This window comes from Podarcis gaigeae, assembly GCF_964106915.1.
Source record: "Podarcis gaigeae genome assembly, chromosome: 1".
Classification (NCBI taxonomy): domain Eukaryota; kingdom Metazoa; phylum Chordata; class Lepidosauria; order Squamata; family Lacertidae; genus Podarcis; species Podarcis gaigeae.
Window position 1 is genome coordinate 110936096 of NC_139678.1, and position 19447 is coordinate 110955542.

At 42.2% G+C, this 19447-nt stretch overlaps 2 protein-coding genes across 4 annotated transcripts in view; one reads left to right on the forward strand and one right to left on the reverse strand.

The window, feature by feature from the left end:
* Positions 1 to 9925, reverse strand: part of FASTKD1 (FAST kinase domains 1) — a 25055-nt gene extending 15130 nt beyond the window's left edge. The window contains exons 1-6 of one of the 2 annotated variants that reach the window (XM_083707225.1): positions 8566 to 9925; positions 7729 to 8454; positions 5979 to 6486; positions 4614 to 4682; positions 970 to 1095; positions 9 to 407 (exon numbers count right to left, since the gene is read on the reverse strand). In XM_083707225.1, coding sequence (XP_083563351.1) covers positions 9 to 407; positions 970 to 1095; positions 4614 to 4682; positions 5979 to 6313 — 929 coding nt within the window. In that variant the 5' untranslated portion in view covers positions 6314 to 6486; positions 7729 to 8454; positions 8566 to 9925. Of the gene's footprint in view, positions 1 to 8; positions 408 to 969; positions 1096 to 4613; positions 4683 to 5978; positions 6487 to 7416; positions 7709 to 7728; positions 8455 to 8565 lie in introns of those variants that run through there. The other variant, XM_083707226.1, reaches the window with a different exon arrangement.
* Positions 9374 to 19447, forward strand: part of PPIG (peptidylprolyl isomerase G) — a 25628-nt gene continuing 15554 nt past the window's right edge. Inside the window, exons 1-5 of one of the 2 annotated variants that reach the window (XM_083707657.1) lie at positions 9374 to 9492; positions 15792 to 15870; positions 15998 to 16072; positions 17109 to 17216; positions 18307 to 18351. In XM_083707657.1, coding sequence (XP_083563783.1) covers positions 15810 to 15870; positions 15998 to 16072; positions 17109 to 17216; positions 18307 to 18351 — 289 coding nt within the window. In that variant the 5' untranslated portion in view covers positions 9374 to 9492; positions 15792 to 15809. Of the gene's footprint in view, positions 9493 to 13160; positions 13351 to 15791; positions 15871 to 15997; positions 16073 to 17108; positions 17217 to 18306; positions 18352 to 19447 lie in introns of those variants that run through there. The other variant, XM_083707658.1, reaches the window with a different exon arrangement.

The following is a 19447-nucleotide window of genomic DNA, read 5'->3' on the forward strand; positions in this document are numbered from 1 at the left end:
AAACTTACCGTTCTCTGACCTCTGGTCCTGCCATGGGTGCAAGGGTAACAAACAGTCGAGGGAAGCTTGAAGAATTATTGTAGTCATCCATTGCTTCCATCAGTTTCTGTTTAGCAACTAATTTTAACTCAACGCTGCTGAATTGTAAAGCCTGGTAAAGTCCAAGGATGATAACCACACGGTCAACACCTAGCTGGTTCGCATTCTGAAGAAAAACTTTGTTACACTTGTCCAGCAGTGGTCGATGTGGTAGTTTGACATTCCGGAGAAACTGTACAAATCGTCTGGCATTATTCAAGGGGGCAGATTCCGAGGTTTCCAGAAGAAACTCTGCCTTCTGTATTAACCGATCTCTAAAATGCTGCGAGATAACACCAGATATGCTGACCATCAAAATTGACAAGACCCTAAAAACATTCCAAAAAAAGTATGCGGTGATTCAACAAACCCAACAATATTTAAAAGGACATTACATTAAAAATGGAAAGGACTAGAGGAGGGGAGGTAAGGTTTTGAGGCAGAATGAAACTGGGTATCTTTTTTTTTTGAAACTCTATTTGAAAGAGGCAAAAATTAAAGGAAAAAGCATTTTGCCTTCAAGGCAAAGCTGTTCTTGTGTCTTTTCTTAATGCTATGCAGGCTGGAGTGTTTTCAAGCAAAATAACGGAAATATTTCCATATCAGAAGGGCAGATCTTTCTCTGCCAATGAAGAGAGAGCTGCAATATCCTAGGGTCCCTGCAATGCCCTCCTAGGGACTGTAGGATTGCAGCGGAAGAGGATTTAAATCCACAGGCACAATAAAACATACGGGGTGTCCTATCAGTTGCACCTTCATTAGAATTGTGTTCAGCTAACTTAAACAACAAGAGAGGCCTAAACAGATATGCTACAGTAGTGCTGTATATGCATGAGAACGGTAACAAAAATACTCTCAATTCTTCTGAGACATTTATTAAATTAACATTACCTTCCATCTTGTATGGAATCCAAGTTCCTATTCACAATATCAGCTATTTCACCAGTGAGAGGACTAAAGTACATTTGTTGGTCATGTAGGCACATTGCAAATTTAGATAGCAGAGGCATGCTGAGTCTGTGAGGATATAAAAGGAAAAGCCTGCTTTACTAAAGCTTTAAAACATTTACCTATATACAAAATTTAAGAGATCCTTGAAGAGCAGTTCACAGCTTACTTACATTATTGATTTAAAAATAACAAACAAACCTGCAACTGTCCCTTGGTAACAAATTATAATAGCTTTACATCCTGCAGTTATCGGTCATCCTAGATTACTACTTCAAGTACCTTGTAAAATAGATTTTAACATTTCTGGACTGGTTTTCTTTTTACTGTTTACTGCTGGTTTTATTAAGTGTGGCTTGTTGTATGTTATTTTACCTTGTAAGCAGCCTTGAGAGGGTTGATGCCCTTTGTGAAGGGAAGGGGGGTATTTACTTGTTTACTCTATAATAACAAAACTCAACTTCCACTCCACTGGTTCTGCTAAAACCAGGCCACCAGCGCTAGATTTAGGGCAGTTCCCCTGCCAAGCCAAATATGTGCATCACTATCATCATCATCATCATCCCTATATTTATATAGGTACCTACTGAAAAGATGCATATAAAAGCAATTATACCGAAAGTAATTATTGTGAAAATAAGAATGGGGTGGCAATTTCCCCCCCCTCGTTGAGGGCACCATATTACCAAAGTCCACTCATGATACTAGGAGGAAGGGGGCAAAGTTTTAAAGCTATTTTTTAAAGGAAATTTGCAATGGGCTGACATACTCCTGGGTTTTCCTGGAGAATTATAAACAATTTTCAAAAATTCAGCCGGGACGCCATTTCCGATGGACGTATGGCAGCTCTACCGTACACTGCAATCAGTTATCCTATTAACATGCTATAACCAAATTGATCTTTTATTTTCTCCACCCCTGTTAAGCCTCATCAGTACATTGAGGACTCTGCTCGAAGTGTTTTCCCCCCCCAAACCTTCACTGATTTATTGAAGCAAAGGTTTGTCTCACTGTACTACCATGGAAATAATATTTCTGGTATTCCTACCAGTCATCCCAAAACAATTCCTCCGGTATCTTTGGCCTAAGCCACATGATTCAGCTATCCCCCAGCAAGTCTTTGGCCATTCTCAGATCTAACTTCTTCCCTGATCCTGGCATTGTCTTCTGGTGGAACTGGCAACCAACCACAACTCTGACCAAGGGCTTGTTTACAGTTCCACTGTCCCATTGCTTTCCCCTGAGAAAACCTGAACTGGAACAAATGCCAATTGGTTTCTCTGTGGATTGATGTTTGTTCGTCTTCAGAGGTAAACAGCAGGTTTCCCAGCAGCGGGTCAAGCAAAAAAAACCTCTTGGACCCATGCTTTCTAGACAAGCAGAAGTGTGGATGTGTCCTACCTAGCTCAACTAAGTACTGCTGACCAGCACCCAGTAGTATTATATACACTTCTTCTGGCCGCTCGTCTAGCCCCAGCCAATCACACCATCTAACTGAAAATTCTGAATCTGTACCCACCAATCTAAATTGGCATACTGAGAATTCTAACTCAAGAGCAGTCCATTAAGGCTCCACAGGACTTTTAGTGTGAGAGCCAGTGTGGTGTAGTGGTTAAGAGCGGTAGTCTCGTAATCCTGGGTAACCGGGTTCGCGTCTCCGCTCCTCCACATGCAGCTGCTGGGTGACCTTGGGCCAGTCACACTTCTTTGAAGTCTCTCAGCCCCACTCACCTCACAGAGTGTTTGTTGTGGGGGAGGAAGGGAAAGGAGAATGTTAGCCGCTTTGAGACTCCTTAAAGGGAGTGAAAGGCGGGATATCAAATCCAAACTCTTCTTCTTCTTCTTCTTAGACTGACTTACATTGGACCATACAGAAACATGTAAATAACCAGCCTCAGCCCCCTCTGGCAAGTGGTAAATACCATTTCTAGACTGGTAGCCTTCAACTATTTCAGAATGGGGGTCATCTTTAACCCAACATGCATTTGGGGATCAGCTTCTTATTTTTATTTAGCATATATTTGAAGTACAGTGGTAGTACTGTTGTTGTGACCACCTTAGGTCGGGTACAACTTAGCAGAGGGTCCTTGCCTTGTCCTTCCTTCCCTTTAAGGTACCCCTGCCCGTATGGGCCAGTCTTGACAGACTCTGGGGTTGTGCGCCCATCTCACTCAAGAGGCCAGGGGCTTATTTTGCCATGGAAAATTTTGAACTGTCAAGTAGAAAAGGACATTATTGTTTTGCTACTTTAAGTAGGTAGAAAATCATGGTAGCCAGCTCAAATTTAAGTTGTTTTTTTTCACAGAGTCCTGCATAGCTGTTAGTAAAGTAGCAATGCATTCTTTAAATTTACATCTTCTGCAAAGCTAGGTTTAAAGGTAAAGGTAAAGGTACCCCTGCCCGTACGGGCCAGTCTTGACAGACTCTGGGGTTGTGCGCCCATCTCACTCAAGAGGCCAGGGGCCAGCGCTGTCCGGAGACACTTCCGGGTCACGTGGCCAGCGTGACATCGCTGCTCTGGCGAGCCAGAGCCGCACACGGAAACACCGTTTACCTTCCCGCTGGTAAGCGGTCCCTATTTATCTACTTGCACCCGGAGGTGCTTTCGAACTGCTAGGTTGGCAGGCGCTGGGACCGAGCAGCGGGAGCGCACCCCGCCGCAGGGATTCGAACCGCCGACCTTTCGATCGGCAAGTCCTAGGCGCTGAGGCTTTAACCCACAGCGCCACCTGCGTCCCTTTTCCTTCCCTTTAAAGTTTTACTTAAATGTGCATCAGAACTGGAGGCGGGGAAGAGGACAGGGAGGGCTCTAGGGTGCAGACCAGACACAAGAGGGAAAAAGCAACATGTATCCCAAAGTGAGTTTGTGACTGACCACAGCACTGAACATTAAAGCTTTCCAAATCCCTTGAACCTCCTGCCTATCTGCATAAGGCACCCTCACTGTACTACTTTAAATCCCTGCTGAAATCTTCATATCACCAAGCCCCCTGAGTCACATGATTTAACATACAGTATATACCTGCTTTTTAAATTTTGCTGATTTTGTGATTTATTTATTTTTAAATAGTTTTATGTATATTGCTGCTCACAAAGCTTAGATATTAGCCCAGATTCTTGAGTTTATTGTTCTGGTACACTTTAACTTCCTCAGGGAAGGGCGGACAGGAGCAGAGGTTATTTTCTCCCATAAATCTTTATAGATTCTTCTATAAACTGGTTTAAAACCAAGTCTTCCACTGCTTTCATTTAGGAATCTTAACAGTGCAATCGTATACTGAAATAAATCCCACTGAGGTTAGTTAGCCTTACTGCCAGTTAACATAGCTATCAAATTTAAGCCTAAAGTCACCTTTCAAAATCTATCCAGGAGTGTTACATTTTTAAATCTGTAGCTGCCTGTATTGGTACAATGGTCCTCAGTGTAAATTTATCTTAACCCACAACTACTTCAGCTTTGAAGAGAGAAAGGGGCCTGCCATACTTTTAATAAATTAAGCTTGTCAGTACTAACCTTGTGATAGTTTTTATAAGCATGAGCTCTCAAGCTTTCAATTTATAGGATTTTAATTTTAATGTGTACTTGCCCATTTAATCTTCTCCAGCATTCCATGACGAGCTCTTCAACCAGCGAATCATGGGCCTCAATTCCAAACCTTCACAAGGACCAAAAGACAAGTCAAATGCTCTGCATAGATATTTTAACAGAGAGAGATGGGGGGGGGGGGGAAACCTGTGCGATTTTAAATGTATTACAAATAGCAGGTTGCTAGAGTTTTATGCTTACCGAACACTTTCCTTGCGCGTTCTGGGAAACCTCTTACAACTATGAACAGATCAGTGCTTGGAACGGTGCAGCTAGGATGCCAACTGTCTTTCCCCTTTAAACCCCACATTTTCTTCAAGGCCTTTTACTTAACCACTTAAATCCCTGGGCCAAGTTCAGCTTCCTAGTTCCACTAGTAGGAGCCAGTTCAAGGGCTCCCGCTGGCGCAATGGGGTCCCCCCCACTGCACCCCCAAATCGGCACTGTGGGGATTAGGAGAACCCACAAACAGCATGCAAGTGGTAGAAGAGGAGAGGTTATTACGCCAGGCAGGCAAAAAGGCTTGCGCCGATGGAATATTTTACCGAGAGACTGAATTTCCTCCCATCTCCGCTGTAACCAACCGTAAATATGCATAATTGCATTTGCTCACATTCAGCCCTTAACACTTGGCTCTCCTTCTTCTGTTGGCTTCTCCATTGCTCTGCCTGCTTGGGACAGAAAGTCAGCCACAGCTGGAACTTTGTATTTTGCTTTTCAAACTTTTTGGACTCTATCAGCCCCAGCCTGCATTGGCCAATGACCACGGGTGATGAAAACTGTGGTCCAACATCTGGAGGTCTACAGATTCCCCATCCCTGCAGTAACCAATAGTGAGAACCCTCTGGAAGTTGTTGTCACCTCTGCAATGATTATCTAGTTTCCCTTAGAACTGCCTAACATCAGGACATTAATGGGAGAAAATATTGGCAGCCAAGCTACCTTTGCTTTGGCTTGACTGTGCCTGTAACTATCAGTCCCTACACCGCCTTTTACACCTAACATCTGCTACGTGAGAGTAATCTCATACATTTTTATGGAGGTCAGACACAGGTATTGTGACTCATTAGATCATACATTGTTTAGATAGATAGATAGATAGATAGATAGATAGATAGATAGATAGATAGATGATAGATAGAGATAGATAGATAGATAGATAGATAGATAGATAGATAGATAGATAGATGATAGAGAAATATGAGCACATTTTAAACGGGCATTGTACCAGTGAGCTGTGCTTTTGCAGCAACCAGGATGCTTCAGCTTAAGCATATACATTTTTTAAAAAACACAATTAATTTTTAAAATCACAGATTAATATACTTACCCTCATTACATTTCGGCATCATACTATATGGCTTACCTGAGTAAATTATACAGAATATCCACTAATGCTTCATTATCCATTTGTTCAATCTTGTTTTCTGCTAAAATGCGAAGTATAAGAAACTGGGAGTGATTTTTTACATAATCAGTAAGCCTCAGAGGCTCAGGCTTCTTCTTTTGAAACTCCCAAAGTATATTAATTGCCCTTCCCACATGTTTTTCAGAAAGTTTGGTTTTGTTCTTTCCAACAAGGTCAAACACTTGATCTTCATTTATGCAGTTATTTAGCTGGCTTAACAAGGGATCACTACTCCAAGTCTGACACTGGCGACATCTCAGTGCAAATAAATAAAAACGTCTTACAGAAAGCATTTTTGTGATTTTTATGTTTTTTGAAACATGTCCAGAATGAGGCTACTCTTCTTCACTTCCAATCAGATGCAAACCACAAGCTAGCAGCAAGGTAAAGCATTTAGATATATAATATTGCTTTTCCCTTATTCTTTGTAGTTATTGTTGAAGAAGCGGAAATAATTCTGAAGAACCTGCAAAAGCAGCAGTTTAAAATAATTAGTCTTGCAAATAAGTTATTAAACCACAAAATTTGATTGTTCTGTCTGCCTGTGCATGCCTGTATCAATATTGTAGCCTATCAATAGTCCAAACAAACAATATTTGGCATTCAAACTTCACACAAAATCATGGTTTAGTGTTACATGATGAGTTGCAGTGAACCTCAGGTTCAATACTCCTCTCCTCCTCCGGTGTAGCTATATAGGAATTTGGAAGCTCTCACCTTCATTTTCGATTCAGCTTCCATTTTTTATTTTGCTGCTCACCGGGAAAAGTGAACTCAAAAAAAGCATAGATCATCTTAACAATGGTTTGTTGAAACTTGCCAACTTCAAAGCACAGGTTTTATGAAGTTAGCTTGTTTCAACAAACCATAGTTGAGAAATCTGTCCATATAGCACTAAGCTGTAATATAGCAATATGCGTGAATCAAGCCACTGCAGTTGCCCCATCAAGTAAATAAATAGAAATACTTAACTAACTGACCAATTACCTTGCAGATAACTTGGTTCTGCCTCCCCCTGGGATAAGTGGATTTCCTGAATCAGCGGAGGGCTGAACTAGATCACATTTAAGGTTCCACCCAACTCTAGGATTATATGAATATGTATTCCCACAGGTGTTCTGAGGTAATAATGATATTGTACTTCCTTCCTGATTTCAAGATGGATCTGAACCAAAACCTTTCCAACAAATCCAAACTCACTATATTGTCTATTTTTTATTTTTAAAACCAATGTGTCTTGACATCCACTCATTTTCATACAGAAAAGTGAAGCTCCTTCTCAATATATATTTTTTAAAAAACCAAAACAAAACCCCCTCTGTAGAAGCCACGTGAGAATAAGTCCACCCTTGTACACAGAAACCTAGTACAACCTCTAACGTATCGACATTATCACCTTTCTGCAGCTGTGAAGGTAACAGTTTGAACCCCCGTGAACCGCCTGGATCCTTGTGTCCCTTGCGCTGCTTAGGAAGTATAAGCCCATCTCTTTCAACAGAAGCATGTCGCACGCAGGAAAAGGAAGACTTCCTACAGATCACACGACCATGCTGCCTATTGCAAAGCAGGCTCCTCCTAGAATCCACATGGCGGGAGATCACCACCTCTGCTCCAGCAGCAAATATCCCCGCATAGAGAGACAACTGGCTAACAATGAAATAAATGTCTTTAACTCCGTCCACACCGGCCGCAAAAAATACACACTTACCAGCCGCTCCGCAGCTTCTGTCCTATACAACAGTCGGGTCTGAGTCTTGGTTGAAGAATCTGCTACTACATTTCCCAGCATGCTCCACCGACAGCCTCCTTGCCTGTCGGGAGTTGTAGTCTTTCCATTGTGCAACGTTGCTTGCGGCGGAATCTAGGCTACAACTATTTGGTGGGGTGACGAAGTGTGATGGCAAGCTGCTTTAAAAAGTGTACTCCCAGGACGACTCCTACCAGCCTTAAGCTGATTTATTAGACTTTGCCTCTCCCTAGGGATCTGCGAATTTATTTTTGGCCAAGGGTTATTGATAATACATGCAAGATCGCAACCAGCCTTTCTCAACCTTGGGTCCCCAGATGTTTTTGGCCTACAACTCCCATCATCCCTGACCACTGGTCCTGTGAGCTAGGGATCATGGGAGTTGTAGGCCAAAAACATCTGGGGACCCAAGCTTGAGAAATCCCAACTTTGGGCCCCCAGATGTTGACTACAACCCCCATCATCCACAGCCACCATGGTCAGTGAGTTGTAGCCCGACATCTGGAGACCCAGGGTCGGAAAGGATGCAACCAGACCCTTTTGTTTCATTTTCTAACACAGTACAAATTTAAGTCCGCGCTATGGGTTGGAGAAAATTAAGACACTTCCAGGCAATAGCTAGTCCTGGGGAAATATATGCCACTAGTTATTTTTTTCTCTCTTTTTTTGGACAGTAGGATTGCATAGCTGTCAACCTTTCATTTTTTTGCGGGAAATTCCCTTATTCCAGCGCCGTTTCCCGCTGCTATCTGATCCCTTATTTTCAAATCTGAAAGTTGACAGCTATGAGTAGGAAACCCTAAGGAAGGTTAAACGCAGCAAAACTGCACGTTTAACACAAAAGTAGACTCCCTCCTAGAAAGTGTAGCCTTGCAGCCTGAACCCCTCGACAACATTTAGAACCATTTCCCCTCCGTCTACGGTGTTGGGAAGATGATGCTCCCCTCTCCCGACGTGGGTCGGCCTGACCTTCCTGCAAGTTTACTTTTTTATTTTTAAAAAATGACATTTAATAAATAATAAAAAATACCAATATGTATGTATGTATGTCAAATACAACGTGCCCCTACCAATGTGTGCGGCATGCGTTTGTCTACCACCCCTAAGCGCTCCCTGGATCGCAAAGCGGTGCAGCCGAAGTACAATGACGCGGGGCGCCAGCGCTAGAGGCGTCAAGAGGACTGGAAACTTGAATCCCAGGGCGTTTCGAGGAAAGCCTACGGCCGAGAGTGCAAGCAAACCTAAAAACTGAGGGCATCGTTTGGGTTGAGGTGCGGCGGCTGGACACACACACACACACCACTCTCCGTTTGGTTGCCTCTTCCCTTCCTTCTCTATATCCCCAGAGAAGAGGGGCAGGCGCTGGAGCTCCGGCCTGGAGGCTGGAGGGGAATTGGGCGTGCGCGCCAAAAGGGGCGGCGAGTCCGACAGATCTGATCTTCCTCCCATCTTCGTGTGTCCCCCCCTTTCTGGAGAGGTCGAGAGAGGGCCCTGGCGCCCGAGGGCTCCCCTCCAGCCCGCTCTCCTCGGCAGACATCCTCGCTCGCTCGCGCCCCGTCCCGCCCTCGCCGCTCCAAGGCTTCCCCGCTTCCCTCCCCTCCTCCACTGACGCAGTCCGTGCTGCACCAGATCCTAACATGGCGGCGGCGAGGTGGTGAAGAGCGCGGCGGCGGCGAAAGGAGACTCCGGGCCGAGCGGGCAAGCGCGGCGGCGGCGGGCGGGCGGGTGAGTGGCTTGAGCCGGGCTCTCCTCCGCCCGAGGGGCCGCGGCGTCGCCGCCGGCGAATATTTAAGGGCCTCGTGGTGAGGGGGGAAAGGGGAGCAATGGCGCGGAAGGCGAGAGGGCTCGGTCTTCTCTCTCCATTTGAATCTGCCTCGCGAGGGGCGGGCGGGCTCCCTCACGGCCGACTCCGCAGAGGGCTCGGCCGGCCCGAGTGTCGCCCCCTCAACAAGTCCCCGGGTGGGCCGTTGGGGAAGGCGGGGGGAAGACGAGAGGTAGTTTCTCGGCGGGGAATGACTTGAGGGAGAAGCGCGAGGCCTTGAATGTGGAGGGTCTTCCCGCGATTCAATCTCCGGGAGACGCGGACTGGGTTCGGGTGGGCAAACTTGGGAGGCCGCGCGGGAGGCGGTTTCGAGAACCGTTGCAAATAGTTATGAATGAAAGCGGGCGCTCACGTCCTTGTAATTAAAGGGGGGGCGGAAAGGAAGGTGGCCTGGCAGTTGGCTTTAAAAATAATACCTTAACTAGGGGCAAGAAGTCGCGGGATAAACGTGCACAGGAGCGGGGAGGGATAGGCGAGTAAACTCATGGCCCAAAGGAAACATTTTGCACACTCCGAAGTGTGATAAAAAGCTACGTGATATTGTTGTACCTGTACTGATTCCTCCCCGCCCCCGCATGCTGTATGCAGGTTGATAGTAGACAGGCTCCAGTAGAAAGCACAAAGTTTAAAAACAAAAACAGAAAAAACACCACAGGCTATTTGACAACGTAGGGGTCTTTTATTCGAGAACTGGATCACTTTGCTCGTCTCTGTTTGGAAAGAAGTTATGTGCAGCGTGACATGCATGCAATGGTAAAATAAAGGAGCAGATTAATGTGCTTTGCTTTCTGAAACTGCATTCTGAAATGTAAGGGGAATGGGCCTTTCCAGAAACATCTGTAAGGCTTGCTTTCTCATCAATGGAAGGAAGAAGTGTGTTGGGACTGATGCATTTCAAGTCATTCAAAATGATCACAGCCAAGTTTGCAGGTGACTCCCAAGTTATTCAGGATGGTGAAGGCCACAGTAGACTCTCCATATGTGGTGAAGGGGCAGCAAAATGGCAAATAAGTTTCAATGTAAGTGTAAAATCATGCACACCAAGGCAAAAGAAAGAAAGAAAGAAAGAAAGAAAGAAAGAAAGAAAGAAAGAAAAAAAAGGCCTTACCTGAGATAAAAGTTGATGGATGGGATCTTAATTGGTTGTGACTGACTGCTATAAGAGATATTGGGGTAGTGGTGGACAGCTCACTGTAACAGAAGAAGCAGTGATAAAAGGTAGGCTGTTGGACATTATTAGGAAAGGGACTAAAAAATAAAATTCTGTTGCCATAGTGCAGGGGTTGGAAACCTAAGGCCTACGGGGGCCATTTAACCTGCCATGAGCTGCCCCCAAACCGAGCTGCCCACTCGGCGAGTCCTGGCATGCTGCACAGACGCCGGAAAACGCGGGTGCGCGGGCGATCCGGCCCACAAAGGGATCTCCGCTGGAGTAAACCTTGCCAACCCCTTCCATAGTGCATATTCCAGCCATAACTGGCATACCATATGAAGTTCTGATTGCCCTTTCTCAAAAAGGATGCAATAGCACTGGAACAGATAAAAAAAAAAGAGCCATTAAAACCATCAAGGGTCAGAGCATATTCCAATGAGAAAAGTTGTATTTGGACTTTGTTTTTAAGGAACTAAGGGGCTGCGATTATGTGTCAGTGTCATGCCTTAAAATATTTGGAAGTATTTTACGGTAATTGAAATAATTTTCAAGTGAAGCTATGCTTTTTGAATAGAAAATTAAGCCTCACTAAATGCATATTATTTATCTTCCTCCCAGTAAATATTTCAGTTCAACTATTATTAGCTATTAGAAAAACCTTTCAGATATTTATATCACATGTAAAGTTATCGTGACACACTTTTACAATTTTGTTTAATTGTCAGCTAACCATGTTAAATTAAGTTTCTCTCAATTTATGGCAATGGAAAACTTTTCAGGAAATTTCTAGGAACATTGTCCAATTCAAAATTTTCTAGGAAAACCACATGTCTGCTTGAATAGCTTTGAATATTATGTGCTAAAGATACTCTTCTCCCTTTTTATGCCATATTTCTTGGCTTTCCAGAGGCATCTAGCTGACCACTGTTAAAATCTAGATGGGCTCTCAGTCTGATCCAACAGAGCACTTCTTAAATATTGAAAAATGATGGCTAGCTGCTGAGATCTCCATAGCTCAACAGTAGAAGACTAAAAAATCTCCAGTTAACCTAATGATAAAAGAACTTACGGAACTTGGCCATAGCGGGGAAAATAACACAAAATTTGGGTCTTTAAAAATGCAGAAAATCGAGGAAAAAATGCAGCATGTTGGGAGTTTATATCCTATACCTCCAACTCTGAGGTACAAAAAGAGATTTGGTTATCATGATATTTTTGTTTTTAAACAATTATACTGTAACTTATCAGTGATTTCCTGCTCTTGTGTTTGAGGAGCTATTTGTTTATTGTATTACATTGATTATTTACACACACAAACACACACACACACAAAATGGTGACTGACCTGTGGGGAATCCATTGTTTACAAACTTACCTATCCAAGCCATGTTTGCTAGGGAAAGAATCCTCCTGATTGCACTGAATACACATTTAGCAACCTAACGACCCAGTCCTATGCATATTTACTTGGAAGGAAGTCCTACTGAGTTCAGTAGGATTTACTCCAATGCATATGTGCATAGGTTTGCTGCCTGAACTCACAGCAAGGGTATCTATTTTCCTCTGTTTAATATTGGTGGCTACAGTAAATCTTGATGCTGATGCATACAGTTCTGATGTGCAGGGGACTTAAAAGTTTACCCTTGGAAAAGAAAACTTCCTCATAGAGTGCAGGCCACACTTCTGTAAACACAGTAGTCTATTCGACTGCTAAATAGATCAGACCCTTCTGTGATGTAGATTTTGAATGAATCCTTTCCTCTCCCCATACTCTTTTCTATAAGCTTATTGGCAGGTGTGGCACAACTGAAGTCCATGCTGTGAGATGGTGCGGCTTATAATCCAAACTCCTCTCCCCAGCCCAACAGGATTTATGGAGTGGTGAGGCTACTGCTAAATCAGAGCTTTGCATGTTGGTGACACACTTTTTAGACATGCATCATTTTGCGACAGTAATTCAATTTTACTAGCAAACCAGAGGTTAAACAAACCCCTTTCCAGCCCCAGGAGGAGCACAGGGTTCGTTCCCGCGACACCCTGCAGCCAACACGCTAACATGTTGTGACACACACTTTGGAAAGCTCTGTGCTATATGCACAGCCCAACAACTACAATGACCAGGGCACAAGGTGGGTTGGACAAGCAGATTTCTGGGCCAGATTAGAGCTGGGGCAGTGATTGGTCTCAGTGTGGGACTTTCCTCTAGTTGCTGTTTCAGGGCTTTCCACCTGCTGTCAGTGGCACTGCACACTTGGTGGACAAAGGGGGAGTTCTATGCTTCTGGTGGCCAGCAGGAGGCTGACAGAGGGGCACCTCTGCCCAGTCCAAACCTCCCCACCACTCAGCACAGAGGGGCTTGAATTGTTCTACCTACACAGCTCTGCCTTGATACAGTTTTGCATTTCACCTCTAGGGAAAGGTAGGAGTGCCACATGCTGCAACTCCTTGCTGCTGATCATCCTACAGGCCTCTCAGAGGTGGAGTGTTAGTTCGAAAGACAAAACAGTTTGTTGAAGGAACATCTGCCTTGTGCTTTCAAATAGTTCTTAGCCTTTCGTCTAAGTTCCTTCCATCTGTCACTCTTTGCAAAGTTGCTAGCAATGCTTAGGTTAGTATTTCTGTATGGGGAACTCATAGTCATGACTGCTTTTCTTTATTGTGAAGAACATTGAGAACATCTGGAATCCCTTGCAGAATTTGACTTCTCAGCATGTTGGATCCATTTATTCAAACATGAATATGCAAACCTGAATAATAAATTACAGCTATTAAGAGATTGGTGCGTTTGGTTTCCCACAGTGAACAATCAACTACCAAGGGGCATTAGTTCGTATTTGTTTCCTTATCTACCATGAAACATTGAGACAACAATCCCTAATAGCAAAGTCATAACATCTTCCATATAATAGTCTCATAAAACAATAACTCACTGTATGAAAATCAGTCCATGGCTTTCAGTTTCAAAGGAGCATACTTTCTAGCACTCCTGGCTAAGGGATAAATTTTGAAAATTTATCTAATCATTTGACTCTAATCAATCCTTTGGTAATCAGAGAGCAAGAAAGATGAGTGTTCTACACACTTCTCTGCCCCCCCCCATTACCTTATACTGTCCATTGTCTGCTCAGTACCACAATTTACAAAATAGAAATTTCAATATGGCAGTTGGATTCAGTTGTGTATATCAAGTAAATTGTCTGAAAATTTCAGTTGCAAATTTTATTCTAGACCTTGGATTTCCTTAATACAGTATTTGTGTATTTCATGGAGAGGGCTCCTAGGTTCAAGGGTTTTAGAGAAATCTAAATTTGAACATGAATCCTTTAAAAAACAACAACACTTGAGTAGTGTTTTCAGAGAATGCTTGCATCTTAAGGGTTTGCTGTTTATTATCTGCAAGAGATCATGTAGTTAACTGTAATTGTCTAGAAATTATTGTTAAAGAATGATCACAGTTTTCCCTATGTCTTGGAGGAACTTGGAGGGTACTATGCTACTAGGGCTTAGTAAGGCAGTGTAAGCGGTGATTTTTCTAATGCTAGTTGTATACACACCAAAGCAGAAAAAGTGGTTTGTAATTCTGAGATAAAGTGGAGAGCCTGCAAAGTTGGCATTGTGCAACTGCCATGTGATCAGGCCTAGGAAGTGAGAGAAAGAGGAACAAGGCATGTAGATGGCATGAACCACTGCACTCTGGCAGTAATATACAGTGGTACCTCGGATTAAGAACTTAATTCGTTCTGGAGGTCCCTTCTTACCTGAAACTGTTCGTAACCTGAAGCACCATTTTAGCTAATTGGGCCTCCTGCCGCTGTCGCACGATTTCTGTTCTTCTCTTGAAGCAAAGTTCTTAACCCGAGGTACTATTTCTGGGTTAGCGGAGTCTGTAACCTGAGGTGTCTGTAACCCAAGGTACCACTGTAATTCTTAGGAGACTGCCACATTCCTTATTCTGGCGACCCTTGTATTATTTGTCCTGTGTATTAAATTTGTATACTGCCCTATAAGCGTAGTTCTTGGCAGTTCACAACATAAAATTACAATATAAGAAACACAAAATACATAATAAAAATAAGAACAGAAACAAACCAATAATCCCCCCTTCGACAACACATTTAAAAGGGCATTGGAGATCAATCAGCCTCATAGTTGCTCCAGTGCTTTGAAGGTGCAGCTGTTCATATTGGGTGTAGACTCGGGTTGTACTGATAATGATGTGGGGTAGAAGTGTCAAACGTTATATTCTTTTAAAAACTATCCCCTATTTATGAAAGTGCATTGTTTCATAAGAGTAATTAGTATGATAAAGGACAGCCAAATTGGGCATTTTCAATACTGCAATTTTTCAGATGTTGATACATATAATAAAGCACCTTATCATGCTTTATTGAACCCCCCCCCCCAACAAAATGTTTCCAATAAACCGGAAAACATTGGGATATTTATACAGCATGTAAAACTTAAGATGGTTTACTAATATTTTCTGTTTACTAAGTAAACATACAAACATAGTAACTCAGATCCCAGTCAGTTCAGGTTATTGGAAAATTTTAACGGAAAATCAAATTGCTAGAAACTGATGGCTACTCTCTCATCCTGTCTCCATCTATTAGAATATCTGCCATGCAGTGTTTCTGATCGCATTGGTGCTGGCTGGGTGGAGAGGGATATATTTCTGGAATAAGTAGCTAAGAATGACTTGGAGGAGACAAGGAGGCACCAAGTGTTTATTTGCTGCCCCATCCCTACTCTTTTCCTTCGTCCTTCTACTTGTAATTTATCCCCAACATGGTATGAACTTTGGAGTTGAGAGCCACTTGGTTTCAGCTTGCCCTATGTTGTCATGTCTGCCATACTCAGTAGCCTACCATTCCAAAGTCCATATACTTGTGTTCATCACTGTCATTGTTTGCATAACTTTATCTCTACATGGAAAAGGGGAGGGGGGCTACTTTCTTCCCTATTTTTTATTGTTTGTTAGAGTTTCATATTTGAGGTTTTCATTTTAAAAGTCTTCAAATTTAATAGAACTCGCTTCTTTGTTAACAGTCTTCAAAATTTGAAGCCATGGGAGTGAAAAGCCAGAGACCTCGTTGCTTTTTTGACATCGCCATCAACAACACACCTGGTAAGAGTGATGCTTCTGGCCTAAACCTGATAACACACAGCTATGTCCAGTTGAAACAAGTGCGTCTTAAGCACAATGATATTACTTTATTTATGACTTATTCATTCATTCGTTCTTTTTCTTTTAGCTGGCAGAGTTGTCTTTGAGCTGTTTTCAGATGTTTGCCCAAAGACATGTGAGAACTTTCGCTGCCTTTGTACAGGTTTGTATATTTCCTCACTTGAATAATTTGTTATGTAGCCCAAATTGAATTGTTCCTGGTTCCTCCAAATGGTATACCAAGAAAATCCTGGCAATAAAATATGAAATGAATGACTTTGATATTCGTCTCCTTGTGTACTGAAAATGAAGATACACAGTTTTCTATATTTTGGTATAAATTCATATATGCAGAATTAATTAATCCATCATAGGTCTACAAATTTTGGCTGGCTTTCATAGCTAGCCCAAATTTATGAGCGCTACCAACTTGGCTCTTCCTTAATCATGCACTGAGCTTTGGAGGCACTGAAAAACGAGCGAAACTTCCCAGTGCTTTCTAAGTGCTTCTCAAGCTTAGTGCCAGGATAGGGAGAATTGTTGCCTTCTTCCAAGCCTAAAGAAGGGCAGGGGTTATATGTGTCACTCTTCACTTGCCATCCATGAACTTGAGTGTTAAGTTACACAGCTTGACATAGTACATTGATGAGGATGGTGAAGTCGGAATTGAAGACTGTTTTCTGCCTCTGGGGGTTTGAACTGCTGCATTCGACACACAAGTGGATCATACTCAAGGTACCACCGGTACCACCAGATACAGAAATGGACAGGGCTCCTATAGCTTCAGCAATTGCATAGAAGAGGGGATTTTGTCAGGTGTGGTTAATGCAAGGATGCAAAAAAGTACCTACCACAATTCCCCTCATTGCACGGTCATTAAAGCTTGTGAGGAGCAGGTGGAATTCCTGTTCCAAAAGCAGACATCCTTATGCTGACAGGACTATGACATAGTGCTACTTTGGATGCAACCCATAGTATTTCTTTTCAGTGTCCTTATGATTTGAGTTAAATGTAGTAAATAAGGGGGTTCCTTTCTGTTGGTACTATATTGCAACTTTTTTTTCTTTTATAGGCTTCAACAAGTAGAATGTCCAAGTCAGATAGATCAAGAGCTGATTTCCAGTTCTACTTCTGTTGTACCTGAGGGGTACTCCATTAAAAGCTAATGGGTTAACTTTCCTTCCCCCCCCCCCTTGCAGGTGAAAAAGGTACAGGAAAATCAACTCAGAAGCCATTACATTACAAGAGTTGTTTGTTTCACAGAGTTGTAAAAGATTTTATGATCCAAGGAGGTGACTTCAGTGAAGGTATGACATTGGCTAAATGATATCAAATAGTATTTGCCGAGTATACAAATGTGTATGAAGTTATTATTTGAATGGTCATGCTCTCTTCCTCCTGAATAAAGCACTTGATATTGCAGCTTCTCTGTCAGGATAGAATGCTCTGGTTCGCATGTCACTTAGCTTGTCACTTACCATGATTTAATGGTAAATTTGTCCCATCCCTCCTTGCTGGCACATGGCCTCTTACATGCCCCCCCCCCCCCGATGTTTTGTCCAGGCTGTGGTTTGTGTCTTTCAGACAAACCACAGTCTATATTCAGATGACACAGCAATACTTAACATGACTTGTTTGATTTATGTGTATGTCATACAGAGGTTGGGTGTGGGGAGGAAGAAGCCACAAGAGGGCCACATTCACAAGTAAATGATGGTTTTTAAGATAAGCTGTGGTTCTCAGTGAGATGCACATGAGGCATCTGACAGGACTATTAAATGGAAATGTGTTTCAAGAATGCATTTTCGTAATTTCTTGAAGCCAAGTGCTTTTATAATGAACGTGACTAAAATAATAATGCCCATTCATTTTCTTAAAAACAACTAGATTTACTAACAGAAATATAAAGAAAATGTAGAATAGCCTCATTCTGCTTCATAAAAGTCTAGCTTAAGATTTGCGTAGCTCCATTAAAATTTAGGTTCCCTTTAGTAAGATTTTTTTCTGTGATAGCTTTAACTTTGAATTTATATGATACACAATTGTTATTTTTCTGATGGGCTCTGGAGCCAGTCACAGACCTACCCTATACCTGCGATGAATCTGTTTCAACTGTTCTTAATTCTGAATTTTACATGGTTATAACCCACCCTGGAACCTGATGGTTCTTGTAGGTCAGGTAGTTGATGTTGTTATTAAATTTAAAGGAAACTCGAGGCACTCTTGAAATGGGAGGAGATAGCATGCATCTATGCAATAGAGGTTTCCTGTCTCAGCTAGTAGGATATGCTGTAACCCTCTTTGACTGGCTCCAATGACTCATCAGTAAAGAATCCCTAATGGTAAGATCCCATTGTGCCATTCTCATTTGTAATAACATTTTTCTTTTAATACAAGGAAATGGGAGAGGAGGAGAATCAATTTATGGTGGCTTTTTTGAAGGTAAGCATAGTCTTTTATCAGGTTAGCCTGCAACTCCCAGTCACAGTCACTGGTTTAAGAATATGTATATTAGGCAAATTGCATTTTTTGGCCCTAAAACTGATGGCAAATTTATTTATTACAGGTCATAGAGTGCCCTATCCTAGGGATTCAGAGTGCTGTTGTAGAATTTTCAGGAATTATAATTATTATTACAATTCCCTGTCTTACATCTCCTCTTCTACCCAAATGGATCTCCTCTTTTTTCTATTGAGGTGGTAGTTCTCTTATTAAGAAGCTTGATAACTCTGTATCTCATACTCATCTAACTTCTCTTCCCCTTTACCCACCCTTCACCATCTCATTGATGGTGACTAACCAAAACAACCCTCCATTCAATTTTACTTACACTTCATTATCCTAAGAGAGAAAATAGAACATCATCCCAGTCATCAGACTGATCTTTAAGATGACTGGACAGTCTGGCTGAGAGATTAATGCTAAGTAGCAGTTGGCCCAAGCAGGCTAGGGAATGGGGTCTTACACTTTGCCTTTGCAAGGTAGCTGTTTGTTGATGCTTACTGGCCAACCAGTTCAGTTTCTGATTTAGAAAACTTGAATTGTGTGATGACAATTAAAATACTTTTATTTCAAGTTTTTATGACGATCAAGCTATTATGGTTCAGAGCTGTTATAAGCAAGTCTGTTGCACAAGACTGCATTTGCACAAATAAATAGAATTTCTGTTATGTTTAGTTTTAAATTTCAAAATTGCCCACCTTGTACATAGGTGTTCTTAAGTTTGTTTTTGTCTGTTTATTACAAGCTTTCTTTCCCCACATTATTTCTGTCACTTTTTACACTTTTATAAATGACATGTAGTGAGCTCCTTTGCACAAAAACACACTGCTTTGCTTGTGCTAATTGGAATGAATTTAAAATCCACTGGTCTTACTAAGCAGCTGTACTGAATATCAAGAGACAGGTTCACGTATATATTTATATCTTATATAATGGTCTTGACTTGACATTATAGTTGAGTCTATATGTAAATAGTATTTACATTTTTGTGCATTAGACTGAGAATTATATAGTATACCTCTGTCTTTATTTTTAT